The 16472-nt window shown below is 35.3% G+C and overlaps 1 protein-coding gene across 1 annotated transcript in view; it reads left to right on the top strand.

Moving 5' to 3' along the window:
• The first annotated feature begins 601 nt into the window (after positions 1-601).
• The window catches only part of TM9SF3 (transmembrane 9 superfamily protein member 3), a 36744-nt gene continuing 20873 nt past the window's right edge, over positions 602-16472 (top strand). Inside the window, exons 1-5 of the mRNA XM_071599508.1 lie at positions 602-790; positions 1157-1352; positions 1449-1571; positions 10419-10663; positions 13629-13760. Of these exons, the coding sequence (XP_071455609.1) occupies positions 719-790; positions 1157-1352; positions 1449-1571; positions 10419-10663; positions 13629-13760 (768 nt within the window). The 5' untranslated portion in view covers positions 602-718. The remainder of the gene's footprint in view (positions 791-1156; positions 1353-1448; positions 1572-10418; positions 10664-13628; positions 13761-16472) is intronic.

Genomic DNA, 16472 nt, shown 5'->3' with positions numbered 1-16472 from the left:
TTATTATTTCATTCAATATACACAATCAATTTTTAGTAATATGAATACCTGGGAAAATATTATGGATTAACTTACCCTGGCAGGATCGTTAAAGTTTCAAATTTTTCTTTTAGTTAAACACGTGAGATAAATAACCTAAGAGGTGTCATCTTAAATACCTGCCCGTAATCTTTCTGGCATGGCCTTTTACGAGTGTAGTGCATTGGGCTTTTCTTATCTAAGCGATAACTGCAGCGTTAACTTTAACCTTTATCTAATCAACTTAAAAACGATCAAATCTATGCAATGGTAAAATGTCAGATCCAATTTAAAATCTGAGTTTAAAAAAATTAACCATTTCTAACTATATTCAATAAATTATTTTTGTCTATGAAGGCTCTTGGTGTTTATACTGAAGATAAGGGGAACATGATAATAAAATTAAATGATCTATATTGAGTAATATTATATGATCGCGCAATTTTAATTTTTTAGTTGCATCTTTTCATCAATTTTTAATTTTAAACCCGTGGTATTTAAACATTTTAAATTTGTATCAGTACGTCGCTCCTCTTCGGGAACTCGAGAGACATCTATTGAATCGACGTGGCAGTAACACGTACGATGCTGATGTTGTCAAACGGGCTGCCATCAATGGAAATCCGTGAAGTTAATCGCAAGTTGTTATTCTAAAATAATCAAATTTAGTTTCCACCAATTTTTTACTACACTTATTAGTATGAAGAACTTAAAATTCTTTATTATATTTTGTATATTAATGAGAGTCAGCGCTGATGAGCACACGCACATAGTAAGTGGAAAGGTTGCTTTTTCTTTTGCCGATAGGGCGTTTGCCCATTTTCTTTTTCGGATAAAACTGTGTTTATGCTTTTGCATGCGATTTCTTTTAGAATTATCATATTAAAGTATAAAATAAATTACGAAATGAAATAATTTTACACTATTGGCCTTCGTAGGGGGGTATGTAATGAAGAAAATTCATCATCACATTGGTAGCCTGAAGTGTAGTCGGGAACTTAATGTTTAAATGATCAATGTGGATATGAAATGTAGATTTTTCTGGCACAAGGAAATGTCAAGTTTGATTGTGATGAATATTTAAGGAGACTTTGTTATTAACTTAGTTTTTAATTCGAAATATTCTCTTACGCTACAGTATGAAGATAATGAGGAAGTGGTGTTGTGGATGAATACCGTCGGACCGTATCATAATCGTCAAGAGACTTATGCATATTTCTCTTTGCCATTTTGCGTTGGCACCAAAGAAACTATAAGCCACTATCATGAAACCCTTGGCGAAGCACTTCAAGGGGTGGAGTTGGAGTTCAGTGGATTGGACATTGAATTTAAAGGTATGATTTCTTCTAGCGGTAGTTATCATTACTGATTACGTGTACACCACATGTAATTGCTTGAGTAACTTATATGTGCATGTCAATTCTATTTAGCTGCCATCACCAATACACCTTATTGTGAAATACTTCTAACTGAAGAGAAGCAGAAGGCTTTCATTTATGCCGTAAAGAATCATTACTGGTACCAGATGTACATCGATGATCTCCCTGTTTGGGGTGAGTTGAAAATTTTTGTCATGCTCTTAACAAATTTGAAATGGGTTTGTTCTATGCCTGAGACATTTTATTATTTGGTGAATGCGCCGCTGTTATTCGCCTTATACCTTGTATATACATCTTCCATTTATAATTAAATTCCCCTTTTGTTGCTCCTGAAATTTGACAGGTAATTTTGCTATCCATTATTTCATGGCACACACTGTTTCTATTTTAATGTAAATTGTTACATGAGGTTATTGCTAATGAATTGAAAACTACTTTGGACATGTAGGAGTAAGTCTATGAAAAGTGGATTAGTAGTAGTGAATATATTTGAATTATTTTTATGAGCTTTTCCATTTAAATTACGCAGTAAAGCCTGTTCGACGATATAATAACATGTTCTGGGTGAAGTGAGTAAAAATTATAGTTGTGGTTATTTAATGATCATTTTCAAGGTTTTTCAAAGTCATATCTATGTTATGTTTGTTTTGCGGAGGTAAAACTGGGGGTGGTGGCAAATTCTGGATGGCATATGCTGGGAAGTGGTAGTAGGAGTTTGAAAAGCATAATAGAGATTAGTGCCAAGCACTGTTCACTTATGCATGACGTCTCAAGTGGGCCAAAGAAAGGTTTATGATTGAATGAAAACAATTTGCCTGAATGAGAATGGTCAGACCCTAGATATGTGCTCATGATCTAATTCCTTTTTTTACCTTAAGGTTGCAGTTGATTGACCTTCATTTGCATTTTGTAAGAAATTTTGTTGACAATTGATATTAAATACCCGCTGGTGTACCCAATTAATTACTGTCATCTGTTGTTAATGACCTCCAATGACAAGGGAACTTGAACTGTGCCAATAATGTGTGGTGTGCTGTGAAACACACCCATCTCTCCTATTTTGTTACCATTTACCTGTGTATAGAAATGGGCTCTTGGATTTGGTAATTTATTTTACTCTTGAAATGCCACTGATATATAAAAATTGTGCTACTGTGATTAGCTGCTGTCAGGGTTATTATGTTACTAATGTTACTGAAAGTCTTCAGGAAAGCCTGTACCTGCACTAAATGGTAGTATTTACATTGACTTTGAAATTAAAATATTCTGAGTAAATAATTGCTGAAAACTTAATGGTTGGTGATTGAATATTGATGGGCACTTGGTCTATGCGCCCATGGATGAGTGTATGGTGGTTTGATCCAAGGATACCCCATTGACGATGCTCAATAAATGCATATAAATCTCATGAAGTGGATCAATAGTGGTGAAAGCATATTGTGGGGAAGCAATAAGGATACCTGGTTACCATGCATGCAGAACCTCATGATCAAATTCAAAGGTTGTATGAAGAGATGTAGTTGTTTTATGCGTACTTTATTCTAAGCTATCAAATGGAACTCCTTACTTGGAGGTCCATGCAGTTGTAAAGATTACTGCAATATTCTTTTGACCTCTACTATTTCATTTTTTCTGTGTATCATATATGTATAATAATCTTCAATGTAGGAATACAAACATTTTTCCTGGAAATAATGCATTGGACTGCTTATGAGTATAGTAGAATTGAGTCTTATTTGCAAATACAGTATAGTATGATAGTAGCTAGGCAACGAGTGCTTTATCATTTCCAGATGGCCTATGGTTCTATCATCTTGTGTTAAAATGAGCCTGACGGTCATAAATTTGTTTTTTTGTGAACTTTGTTTGTTGACTCTTAGGAAAACTCTTTATCAACTTTTGTGGAGTAGTCTTAGTGAATGGGAATGAAGATGGTGCGGTAGCTAACGTACAGGCTTCCCCCCCGAGAGGGTCCAGGTTCAAGTCCCGGTGGCGGCAGATATTTTTCAGTGGTATCCCGATCCTTACTTGAGGTGCTTTGTGGAGAGCACTTTGAGTGAGTATGCCGGCCGTCGGATGGGGATCCCTTGGCACCTTTCAACAAGAGTAGGCTAATGCCGGTACCAGGTTTCTCTCCACCCTTCCTTTCCCATCCATCCTTCATGGTGCAAATGACCTTAGCCCTCGGTCACCTCCCCAAGAACTACTACTACTTCTTAGTGAAGGAATGACTTTAAAGCAGAATTCAAGGATGGAAAAACAAATGTTCATAGCAAGGTCCAGTGTTAATTAATTAAAAATTGTCAATTTAAATAAAATTAGTAAATTATTAAATTTTATTTTGTGGAAAATTGCCAATTTTTAATTAATCATGATATTCCACCATATCACGCCTGAAACGTCTCTTTTTTAATAAGGTCCAGTATGATAGTGGAAATCTATCATTTTTGACGAACTAATAAATACAATGAAGTAAGAAATCCAGCAAAACCTTAGATTCCTAAATTTTGTGATGAATCCTCAGTTCTTAGATATGACACCAGAAAATTTGCACTAAGTGGATGCAAAGCTGCTGACAGACACCCAAAGATAACAATGTATGGTCACAGTACTGAACTGCCTGGAACACGTATGCAGCAGAACATGATGACTTTGATAGCAATGTAATTGCTGGTGAAGAAAATTAGTTTCTCTGTATTAACAGCAGAAGAAAAATACAGTCAGTGCGGATAACCCTGGAGGACCCAAAAAATTCAGGTGGATCTTATGCCTTATGAGACCAACCTCAGTTCTGCAGCATATTGTTAAATTCTGAAATAGCTAAAACACTGAGCCATCAAAAAAGAAAAAGTGTGTAATATTTAGAATTATCCTGGTGGAGCTCAAAATATATCTGATGACTGCTCCTCAAACAATCCAGCAATTAGAAAAATGGTGAAACAAGAGAAAATCAACCCATCTCTCTAGGTTTGGTTCTTATTGAGCCTGTGGCATAGCAATTCAGGGACATAAATAAAAAATACATAGAAGCATGGGCCACGGATGTGGTGATCAATCAGAGACCCCATCCTTGATGAGGGTCTGAACAAATTGGGATGGGATTATAGTACATAATACAATTTCAGCAGAACAGCAAAACTGTCAAGGAAGAAACCTGAGGTTTACAAGAAACTTTAACATTACAATAAATTTTTAATAACACAGGTATCATAATTTTTCACAGTTGATACCCTCATTTTTACTACCTAATATTAAATATTATTTCAGTTGATTGTTCTTCAAATATGCCTGTACCCATTGTATAATCATTCCATTGTATTTTTTTCTGCTCTTGATGGCAAAGAGTTGGGGCTAAAATACCAGATATATATTGAGTAGCATATCTTCCATAATGATTTGGCTGAGAAACAACTCAGATACATTTGTATTACCTTTTATTTTTTTGAGCAAGTTTTGCAAGTTTCTTCTCATGCCATTATACTGTCCATAAGCTTTTGTAATAATAAGAAATCTGAAAGTTACCGATGGAACTACGATGGATAGATATAATTATTATTATTATTGAAGTGTATAGTGTTTTGAACCTATGAAGATATTTTCCCATTATTTCTTTTGTATTATATTTTTCAAATGTCAATATGCTCTCGTAATAGTTTTAAAACTGCCATGTATGTAGTAAGAATGTACAAAATGGCTGTATGCTGTAGCTGACGGTATTAAGTAGTTTATCTGTGGCATGAATTTGTTCAAAATAATCTGATAACAATGATAAATAGTTTCAAAAGTATTACCATATTATTATTAGGTAATCTACCGGTTAAGGTAGGTTTTTGAATGGGCATAATTACTAATTAAAATAATTTGTGGCCCCTAGCAAAACACAACATCCTACTCTACATCAGGTCCCTCTTCAGCTCTGAGTACTTTCTTCCTCCCTCCATCCCGTCCAACATCCCTATCCTGTTCCTTCCCTTTCCTCGGTATTACTATAATACAATAGATAAAAAATAAATAAAGATCTCTTTTCTTAACCCTCATTTTGCGTTGAAACAATATAATCATGCCATGTGCTGCTAGTGGTGCAAAACATATAAAAAATGGCATTCTTGATTTGTGTAGTGGATGAATGCCAATTGTTTTTCTCCAGTGATGTTTTTGCAGAAAAAAATAGGCACCACCGATATTGGCCTTAAAATGGGAAAAATCAGGAAAGAGTATGGAATTTTCCATGTTTTCAGAAATTTCACGACTGACCGATATGCAAAAATGTTATCAACAGCACCAGTCTGTTGATGTGCTTACTCAAGGGGCCTGTGTATTCTGTGCTTGATATCATTTGAACTTCCTGTTCAACTGACTTGAAATGATGTTATACTGCTACTAAGGATAGGTGAAAGATTTAATTTGTTCTTTCCTCACCTTAGGGTTTAGCTTTGTAGCAGATGCTCATACTGACAAAAAACTGGATTTTTCATTTCGTTCTAATTCTCTATCCATATTTCACCATCTGTTCTCTGGTTCTTTCTCTTATGTGCTGCATTTTAGCATTTTTCTAATTTACTTCATGTTATATTTTTGAAGTTCTTAATCCATTGTACTTGAGAATGCCTGTAGAATTCTGTAATTCTCTGCTATTACTACATTACTACACATGAAATTGAACTGGTACATATCTTTCCATATTCTTGGAATCCTTTTTATATTCATACCTTGTTCCTTTTGTCATTGCTACCAAGTATATCTAGTTGTGAAGTCATTTGTCTACTTCTTAATTTTCAGTGGCGCTCTTGGATGTTTTTTCACCCCGTTACTGTTCTTGGGTTACTTTGAATAGGTGTAGGTGACAAGCCTTCTTCAATATTTTATTCCCTTTGGCTGATTATACCATGACACTAAGAGTACCTGTGCAGATGGCTCTAATCAACTGGTGTTTATGGTTCTGAGAAATGCCACTCCTGCTATTTATTGTTGTTCCCTTTTCCATTCTTTTTAACCATTGCTTTATGGTGGGGTATTTCCCCAAAATGTGAAAAATAGGTAAGGTTTTCCCTTTTTTCAAATCTGGTAAAAAATCTTCCTTTTGGGTTTTACTGATCAATCTCCCTTCCAACCATTTTACCATGTCAACTGACTGTGAGCACATTTTCCATTAAAGACTTTTATTTTTCACTTTTCCCTCCGTTTCTGAAGAGCAACATAGTTTTTTTCGTGGATTGTTGGCATGAAGCAACCTTCCCAGGCCTTATCTTTTTCCGAGATCTAAACTCAGTCGGGTATCTGTTATGCTGATTTTGCAGAAGCTTTTGATAAAATAAATCACCAAGTCCTACAAACTTGAAAATAACTATAATATTAATGGTAATTTCTGGAATAATTGAACTTAATTCCTATAAAACAGGCAGCGGCAAGTTGTAATTGATTTTATTTACTCTTCTGTTGTCCCTGTTTCTTCTGGTTTTCCTCAAGGGAGTTTCCTTAATTATTTGCTTTTTACATAGACAACTTGGTAAAAACGGTTACTACTGCTCATGCGAAATTCTCCTCTATGCAGATGACTGCAAAATTTTCGAACCAGTCAATTCCATCGACAACATCGCTAGCTTACAGAATATGCTCAACACTCTTGCTGGGCGTTCTTTTACTTTGTGCCTAAAAATGAATCCAGCCAAAACAAAGATCCTCTCTGTAAACCACTCCAAGCAAATGATTATCAAATTTATAATCAGGTAATTTCAGCAGTCGCTAATCAAAAAGGCTTGTGTGTCATCTTTTTCACATAACTTCTCTTTTGTGAATGTATCAAAAGTATTTCCTCTAAAGCTATGCCACTGGTGGGCTTCATTGATCAATACAGTTAAGTATCAAACTTGCCAGCTCTCCAAACTTTTTTATTTGCCTGCTGTTCTCATTTCCTTGAATACTCTTTCCAAATTTAAGCCACTGCTCCACCCAATTCTCTTTAACTACTTGATAGCCTGATGAATTTCTTTCTGTCATTCGCCTTCGTCACTTATTCTTATGTAACTTCTCTCTAGATTAGATCAGGTCTCCTCTTGGCATTTCCTTGCTTATGGAATGCTGCAGCAAATTAAATTTTTCATAAAAATCATCAATAGTAATTATAGGTTATCTTAACTTCTTTCCCTTTTCTCCCTTTGAGTGTCTTTGCATACACTGGGCTTGAATTCCCTCTTTAAATGTCACCTATATTTGCCTCTCAATCACAGAATGCTCATTGATCTTTAGACTTCTATCAATCTGTAATGTAATGATTAAATGCCTCCCTGACATTGACCCATTCCCAACTCTTCATGCCATCCATTCCTGCTGTACTCTTTCTCCCTTCTAATTTTCTTTGGACCTCCTCTCCTACACTAATTTTGTCTCCCTCAGTCATGTAAACTGCATTTTTTATTTGGTGCTACTATTTGCTATCTGTTAAATTGTTAATGGATATCATTTGTTTATCTGTTATTTTCCCAATTTAATTGCCACGATTGGATATTTTTGGACTAACTAAATAAATAAGTGGGTCGCGGTAGTCCAGTGGGTAGACCGTTGGACTGCTGACCAGAGGGTCCCGGGTTCGATTCCCGGGCAAGGCACTCTGGGCACCTGAAGCTCCACCCAAGCTAAAGTGATTTTTTGGGTACCAGGTCTTCCTGGGAAATGATAACCGGCACAGGGAAAGGAACTGGCCCCCCTACCTTGATGTGTGAACATTCACACGCCGTATAGGGCTTAGTACTGGGCGATCTCTACCATCACCTACTAAACCGACCTTCGGGTTGATTACTGTGGTTTTTTTTAAATAAATAAATATTCATGCTAGCAATATTGCTACTTCTAACACTAGACTCAATATTTATTGCATGCGTCTCTTGGTCCCGCCTCTACCTGAGTGTAGTATATACAGATGGATGTCTAAGAGTTGTCACCTGAAGATGACGTTGAATGTCGAAACCCGGGTCGTGTCGTAATAAATTTTCAATGTAATCACAAAATTACTGTTTTTTCATTTCCAATATGAATCGATTCCATGAAGGTACACTGGAAACCATCAATTATATAAGTATTGAGTGCTTACCTACCGCCCGACCGAGCCGACCTTTGGGTTGATTACTGTGTTTGTTTTTTTTTTAAATTATCACTGTAACTTTGTTATATTCCTCGTAAAATTCAATTCAAGTAGTGCCTCCTAGGTTTTACTGCTTAGTGATCTCAAGGGGTCTTTTTAACATCAGGATGTCTAGAGAAGGGAGTGGGAAAGTAGGAGGAAGGAAAGAAAGGTATAGGAGAGGTATTCTCATGCCTATATCCACTGTTCTGTGGTTAGATGTTTTGCGAATCGAAATGTAGGTGTAAAATTTTTGTGTGGAAGTAACCAAGTTACTGTTGTTATTTAAATTATAAAATAATAAAGCAAAGTTTTAGCTGACACAATTAGATTGAAATAAGTGTAAATTAAAAAAATTTCAATGTTTTAAGAAGAGGAAGACTTAGGTTGAATGTTATAATTGGAGGGCAGAGACTAGATTAGATGCTCCAAAGTTCTTATCTTAGAAGTGTTTTGAATCAAGATGGTTAAAGTAGTAGAGGCATAAGAAGAAGAATTGCATCAGCCAGGGAAATGTTCTGTAGGAGGGAGTTAATGGCAGGGATGTTGAGTTTGGGTTTAAGAAAAAACCTCTCTGGAACTTAGATATGATTTATGGTTTTGTTCTATGTGGAGACAATCATTGAAGCAAGATGATAGGATTAGATGAGAGGATTTTGAGGTGTGGGTGTGGAAGGATGAAAAAGGTAAAATAGATGGGAAAGAAAACAGATGAAGCAGCATTAGGCATGGTGGTGGAGGGGATAGAGTTATTCGGAGAAATTCAAAGGAAGCAGGGAAGGGAATGCCAGGCAAGCAATGTAGGTAGAGGAGAAGAATAGTCATAAATGAAATAAAAGTATGTGGAATTAGGGATTTATTTTAGTTTTGGGTGTCTAGTTGTGCCATGTTTGGTAAGGCTCAGAATGTTAGAGGTGGCATCTGCGTCTGTCCAAAACCTGCCTTAAACAGACGACTACCAAATATATAGCAAAATAATGCTAGTAAGATTCACATTCATTTACATGGCAGTCTTGGTCTCTGAGAGCAGTATGTCTTTAGCCTTACTTCTCAGGATCTTGATATAGAACATTTTTTTGTTAAGTTGACATTCTGTGGACTTCTTGTTATCATTCAGGATTTACACAGCACTATCCGGTTTACTTCTTGATAGATCTTGGTCCCAATCATCTTTGTCGAGTTGTCTCTCACTTTTGCCAAAACTTCTTCCAAAAGGTTGAACCCTATTACTTCCTTTTGTAGTACTTATATACATATTTTTTAGATCAATTATGTACTTGTAGGGAGACGTGGTAGTCCAGGGGTAAAGCATATGACTACTGGCCGGAGGGCCTGGGTTCGATTCCTGGCACACATCTATGGGCACCCTAAGCGTCACCCAAGCTGTGTGAATTTTTTGGTACCATCACTTCCTGGGAAACCATAGGTGGCCCAGGGAAAGAATCTGTCCCCTGAAATGTGAATTTCACAAATCGTTCCGCTTATTATTGGGTGAACTCTACCATCGCCTATCAAGCCAACCTTCAGGTTGTTAACTGTGTTTATGGTTATTTTTATGCAATAGTAACATTCCCAATCAAATCTCACTAACTGTTGTATTTTGTTTATCAGTTTTTCCTTTGAATATCCAATTTCTCACTAATGTTTTGTCATTGGTCACTGAATATGTCTCACATGGTACTTAAAATTTTCTGTCTTCTTTGGGGTAAGAATAGTTGATAAAATGGTAACCAAGAAAATAATTTCCAATGTTATTTATTTAGTGTTATTATTCTTCTGAAATATATCACATGGAGGTTCAATTTGCAATTAAATCTTCTTGTGGATTAATTTTTATTTTTGAAAATGTTATCATATTTTTTTTTGTTGAAAACATTTGATTAAACAGTTATTATTGTTTTCAGGAATTGTTGGAGAAGTGGAAGAAAATGGTGGTGTTTACAGCCATTACATTTGGACACACAAAAAATTTGACATAGGTTTCAATGGAAAACAAATAGTAGATGTAAACTTAACTTCTGAAAATAAAGTAAAACTTACCCTGGATGCCAAAATTCCGTTTACATATGAAGTGAACTGGAAGAAGTCAAATGTCAAATTTGAAGATAGATTTGACAAATACTTGGATCCAAATTTTTTCCAGCATCGGGTGAGTCATTTTCTCTTATTGCTTTATTCTATTATAGTGAAAATCATTCCAGATTGATGCGCTGTTCTAAATTCAAACACCACAGTTGTCCTTTTAAATTTCTGATTTATTTCATGAGCTAATTTATGTACTTCTTCAAAAATATCTCCTTTTATTTTGCCCACTGTTTTAATTCTTTGGGAGAAATTTTCTCAGTGCCTGTCTCTTTTGTTGGATCAGCATTAAACATTGGTAAAATTATATATCACTACATTAAAATCAGTTGTTAAATATTTACACTAAATACAAAGCTGTCAAATGAGGATTACTATGTTTTATAGTTATAGTTATTTGAATGCAGTGTGCATCCTGGCAGGTGAGCATATCATGTATGCTAAACTGGATATTAAAATAATTTTTAACTACTCTCCTTACTGACCTGGTGCTGATATCCCATCAATTGTGATTCATATCCTATACTCTTTTGCTATCAATGTCATAGTTTCATCTGTGTCTATGATGACACCATCATTGATGATAATTTTCGGTAATTGCAATTGTTATTCTTATTATGTTGGAAAACTGCAAAATCCAGAAGCATACAGTGATGTACTTCTGCCCCAAAGATGCAGTCAGGGGTGTTCAAAAACCATTGAGTCTTCATTTTTTTCTTTCCCTCAATCAGTCAAGGTATTCTACCTATTATAAAGGTTGGTTTTGGATGTTCCTAAATGATTACTTATTTCTAAGTACCATGGGAACTTCCTATTTCTCTCTCCATGTCCTCAAGATTTGCCTGCCTTCATGCCGTCTTAAAATCCCACTGTCTTCCGTACTCTTACCACACTTTCTCAATGTTCTCCATTCTGTGGCACCCTTCAATTTTCTATAATACCTCTTAATATTTCCTCCATCCTCTTTCTCTACCTTTTTCGAATCTCCTCCAGTGACTTCTTCTCTTTATCACCCCTTATAAAACCTCAGCATTTGTCTTCGTCTACATCCAACTTATTTTCTCCATTCTCCTCCTCACTCACATCTCAAAAAGCCTTCAAATCTATGCTTGTACTCTTGCTGTTCTTTCTTTTAGTTTCTTGAATTTGGGATGGCACTTGATATGCTCCCGGATAGCTCTTGCATTTCTTAAATGCTTCCTAAATTTCTGCTCCACGGGGATGTTTTCAATTTGATATCATCTAACATCTCCTGGCATCTTTCATGTGTATTGTCTTAGTGATAAGTGGTTCTCAAAGTGTGTGTCACCATTAATTTTCACTGTTTGCAGAATTCCAAATGCCTTTCTCCTCTTTCATATTGCTTCTCTAGACCATATCTTTCTGTTTTTCCTTTTTGGCCTTTTCCAACAATTCCACTCCAGTTTTCGAATAACAATTAGAATGTTTTTCCCTTTCCATTTTTTAATCACTTCAGCATTATTGCCGTACGACACCTCCACTTAATCATCATCATGGTATGCTATCGACAAGTAAAAGTATATGACTATGTTATCCTTGGGTTTCATTGCTATCTGCAACATTATCATTCTTTCATTGCATTGTGGAAAGTTGTTTACTCTCATTGAAGCACTGTGCTTTATTGTCCCATATTTCCATTCATGAATACTGTGACTGATCCTGTACATATCATTCCAAAAGTCACCTTCCTCTTAGCATTTAATTTTTCTAACACTTAAAATGCATAACCCCATTTTATGCATCTTTCCCATTACATTCTCGACTTCTCACTTCTGGGGTGACCAAATATCGTAAGTTTGTAACCCACATAGGGTGACATTTGTTTGATGTGAGTAAACCCTTTCTAAAGATCCTTAAGGGGGGACTAGCTTAGCTTCAGAATCTTTAACACAAGAAATTTTTACTAAGTCAATACAAAGAAAAGTTAGCTGCTGCATCCCATTGGTGATTTTTGCGAAGCCTGCCGTGAAATGTGTGTTGCTGTACTTGAGTACACTGCAAACTCCACCTTTACACATGTCAAGAAGAGCAGTTACTCCCTCCTACGGGTAATTGGTGCCCTATTGCTTGGCCGCAGCTGGTTACCATGTCATGGCATCTTCATAGCATTTCATAGAATATTTTGGGCCATTTTACCCTAAGAATTGTGTTCTGAATTGTCCATGACTGCTTAGTAATTGAGTATGCTCGTTTTGCAGCTAGCCTCTCATATCTAGAAGTAAATCTATCATCCAAAACCCAGTGGATACACTCAATGACTTAAAACTTAGCCACTAGGTTAAGCCCTAAATCATATATTTCTCATACATTCAGGGTCGGTAAAGGTAGATTCTTACCCTGTTTTGTGTGTAGTTTCTCAGAAATTTTTGTCATCATACTCACATAACTTCGAGGTGTCACCCAGAATTGAACCTGGAGTACTCCAGTCTTGAGCTGAATTCTCTACCTACTTCGAAACAACTCTGCCCTCTCTTATGTTGAACATTTCAATTAATTAAAGAGAGAAAAAAATCAAAATGGTTCAAGAAAATCCAGTTTTGGTGTATGCTTTTCCCATTCAATTTCCAATGTTATTTATTGGAATGCATCATCTATACAAAGCAAGAGTGCCATGGAAGGGTAAAGGTCTCATACCAATACATGTATTCGAAAACTATTGACTAATTACCTACTATTTGTAGTTGCCTTTGAATCAGATCTTGCTATAGTGGTTATTAATGTTCATGTTAGCTTTGGAGTACTAAGGCTGTTGTATTCATTATGAATAAGGAAGCAATTTATGTCTCTCTCAGAGTTCTTTGAATTTTGAACCATGCTCCTTATGCATTTTCACATTACAGTTTAGTTCTTATCATGGCGTCCTTTACTTATCTTTTCGTAATGAATGATTACCAAAAAGACTAAGAAAAATACTTTAAACCTACTTTTAAATTTGAGCTCCCATTGATGAAGATTTTATATGGTCTGTTTTTTCATTTCAAGGAAGTATTTCTTAATTTTTCTATTTTCAGATTCATTGGTTCAGTATTTTCAACAGTTTCATGATGGTAATCTTTTTAGTGGGACTTGTGTCAATGATATTAATGAGAACACTAAGGAAGGATTATGCAAGGTACAGCAAAGATGAGGAACTTGATGATATGGTGAGTACTTAAGGCATATTCCACTAGTTATTGGATTGATGAGTGTTAGGACTGGAACTTGTCAGTGCTGATAATAAAGTAATCACCCCAATGTCCATGTCTTTCATAAAAAAATGGCAAGTCCTGTTTGAAGCAAATTTTGTTGGTAACTTCTAAATGATATGTATTTCCTTTAATCTTTATTTTTGAAAAGGTAGATCTCAGAGAGTAAATGTTTTTTTGCCACTGAATAAATTTTAAAGTTCATCCATAGCATTTAGTCATTGTGACTTTTTCCACTTCCATATCTTTCCTGACATCTACAGGTATTCACTTAAAATCATGTGTCCTGCCCTATTGTCAGCTGTGTGTTTGCATTTCTTGTATTTTCAACTAAGATATTTAGCAATGCATTTTGGCTTCTGTTGAAATTTTGAAAATTATTCTGGCTCTAGTTGTGAATGTCTTTTTGTAGCTTTTGCATACATTTCAGAGTGAAACTTCATGTTTTTATTTGATTCATTATATAATTGTAGAGCTCTTTATTCTTTGAGCTTTTGATTTGCTATTTCATGTTTAATTATTATGAATGTGCTTTACACAGTCTTTCTGTCAGTTTTTCTATCAGTGTCTTTCTGTCAGTCTTGTATTGATAAAAGCGTTATTTTTCTAGCCATTTTTCAAGAGCAGGATTGTGAACAAATATCCTGTCAAAATCTTCAAAAACACAAAAACAGTTCATTTTGACATCTTTACATGTATCTTGTTGTATATTAATTGAAATTTAAAAGTTATTCATGTCCAAATTGACCAATATAAATGTTACTAGTTATGAATACACAGAAATTGCACCTTTTCATCAGTAGCTGTGTATATGCTGGATCTATGGCAGTAACCTGCCGATAAAGATAAAATATTTGTTAAAAAGAACATTCCAAGTATTGTGTAAGATGAAAAAGAAAAAAAAAGGGTTGATTTTCTCAAACAGTTTTTACTTATTGGAAGATCCTTCCGTTTATTGCAGTTTAATTTTTTTATATTTTGCTGAATGTGTGTTGGCATGTGTGGGAAAAGTAACTTTTTTGTTAAATGCTTGTTTGTCACCTGTCTGATAGATTAGTTTGCTGAACAATCTGATGCTGTATCTCGTGTATATACAATTTTTCAGGAACAATGAGTTAATATGTAAATAATTTGAAATTAGCTTGAAATCATTGGAATGTAAAATCCAGAAAGGGAGATCCCGTGCATGCATCCTGTTAGAGGAATGCAATTTGTGGTATTCTTCACCACATTCCATCGTAGTATTCAGAAAATATCAAGGGTGAGATAGTAATTTTTATGGGGCATATCTGGGTACACATTCTCAGTACAGAATTAGTATACTGGCTATGGGACATTGTGATGTTGATGAACATTGTCCTTGCCAAGTATGTAGCCGGAAGGGAGAAGAGCCGGTCATTCCATTTAGCCTGTACCTTGGACAAATTCATAATTTTTTGTGATCACTTGTTCACAGGAATACTTTAACCTAACTTTTTTTGGTGACCACACTGCTAAGGAAAATAGGGTAAAAAGTTAGGCTTTATCAAACACTGTTAATAATAATGAAACAGGATTAATGTTTTGTAAGGTTGAGAATAAGACACTTGTATCACGAGTCCCCAATGAGAAGGCTGTTCATTTTATATTTGAGGGTATTAGGAGCATACCTTAGATAATGATATGTACATGTAATCGCAAAAACCATAACCATACTAGCATATGTTTGACTGTTGTGATACTGATGGCCGGCAGAAATGGAAATGGAATGATTTAATCTAATACAGGTGTGACCTTAAGAATCTTACAAAACTTTGTTTTGACCATTAAAATTGAAAAAATTTAAGCACCATACTTCTATTCTAACAAAAATATTAAGTGCTTCATGATATTTGCAGCAAAACACATTCGATGGTGAAATATATCATTGTGATTGGCATTACAGGCAAGACAGATTCTGTATGAGAACATTTAGGAAAGTAATCCACAAGGAAGAAGTTAGGAATTAGAATCCAGGACAAGCCTTTCCACTCTGTTATTTCATGTTCTTTCAAAAGTTATCAATTAAAATTATTGACTCATATGATGGCATGATAATTTGTAGGCTAGCAGGATGAAGGATTGTTCACTAAGCCGATTTACCTTAAAACTTTACATAGGGTTGACCACTAGCAGTAGAGTTTTCCCAGGAAGATCTGGTACCTTAACAATAACAGATTTGATGAAACTTAAGATTTCAAAAGTCACTGGGAATCAAATATAGGCTCTCAGCCAAGGTCATCAGCCAAGTGCTATACCCACTAGGCTACTCTACTGCTGAAAATCTCAAAGTCAATAGTTATTATGATCTTAGATTGGTTCAGTTGTATAGGGTCCTTTTGAATCCTATCAACTCCATAGATTCAAGATTAAAATTAAACCCTTTCACAAAATCATTAAAATATCTTATCCAGGTCTAGAAAGTGCTTGTGTAATCTGCTGAGGCAGAGGTCATAGGGAGGACTGTAGCTTCTCCATGGTAAGTGTTATCAATTTTGAACAAATTGATTAAAATTCAAGAGGTTAGGCATACATGGAAACCATAAGAGCAAAAAAATTGTACTTTTGTTGAAAGCATACGGTAATGTGTGTTTTACTGTTACAAGTAAACATTTGAAGTGGGATCAGTGATGATTAATACCCAAATAAAAT

This window comes from Hetaerina americana, unplaced genomic scaffold, assembly GCF_022747635.1.
Source record: "Hetaerina americana unplaced genomic scaffold, ioHetAmer1.1.p SCAF_11, whole genome shotgun sequence".
Taxonomy (NCBI): domain Eukaryota; kingdom Metazoa; phylum Arthropoda; class Insecta; order Odonata; family Calopterygidae; genus Hetaerina; species Hetaerina americana.
Note: the sequence above shows the minus strand (reverse complement) of the source record. Positions and strands in the feature narration are given on the sequence as shown.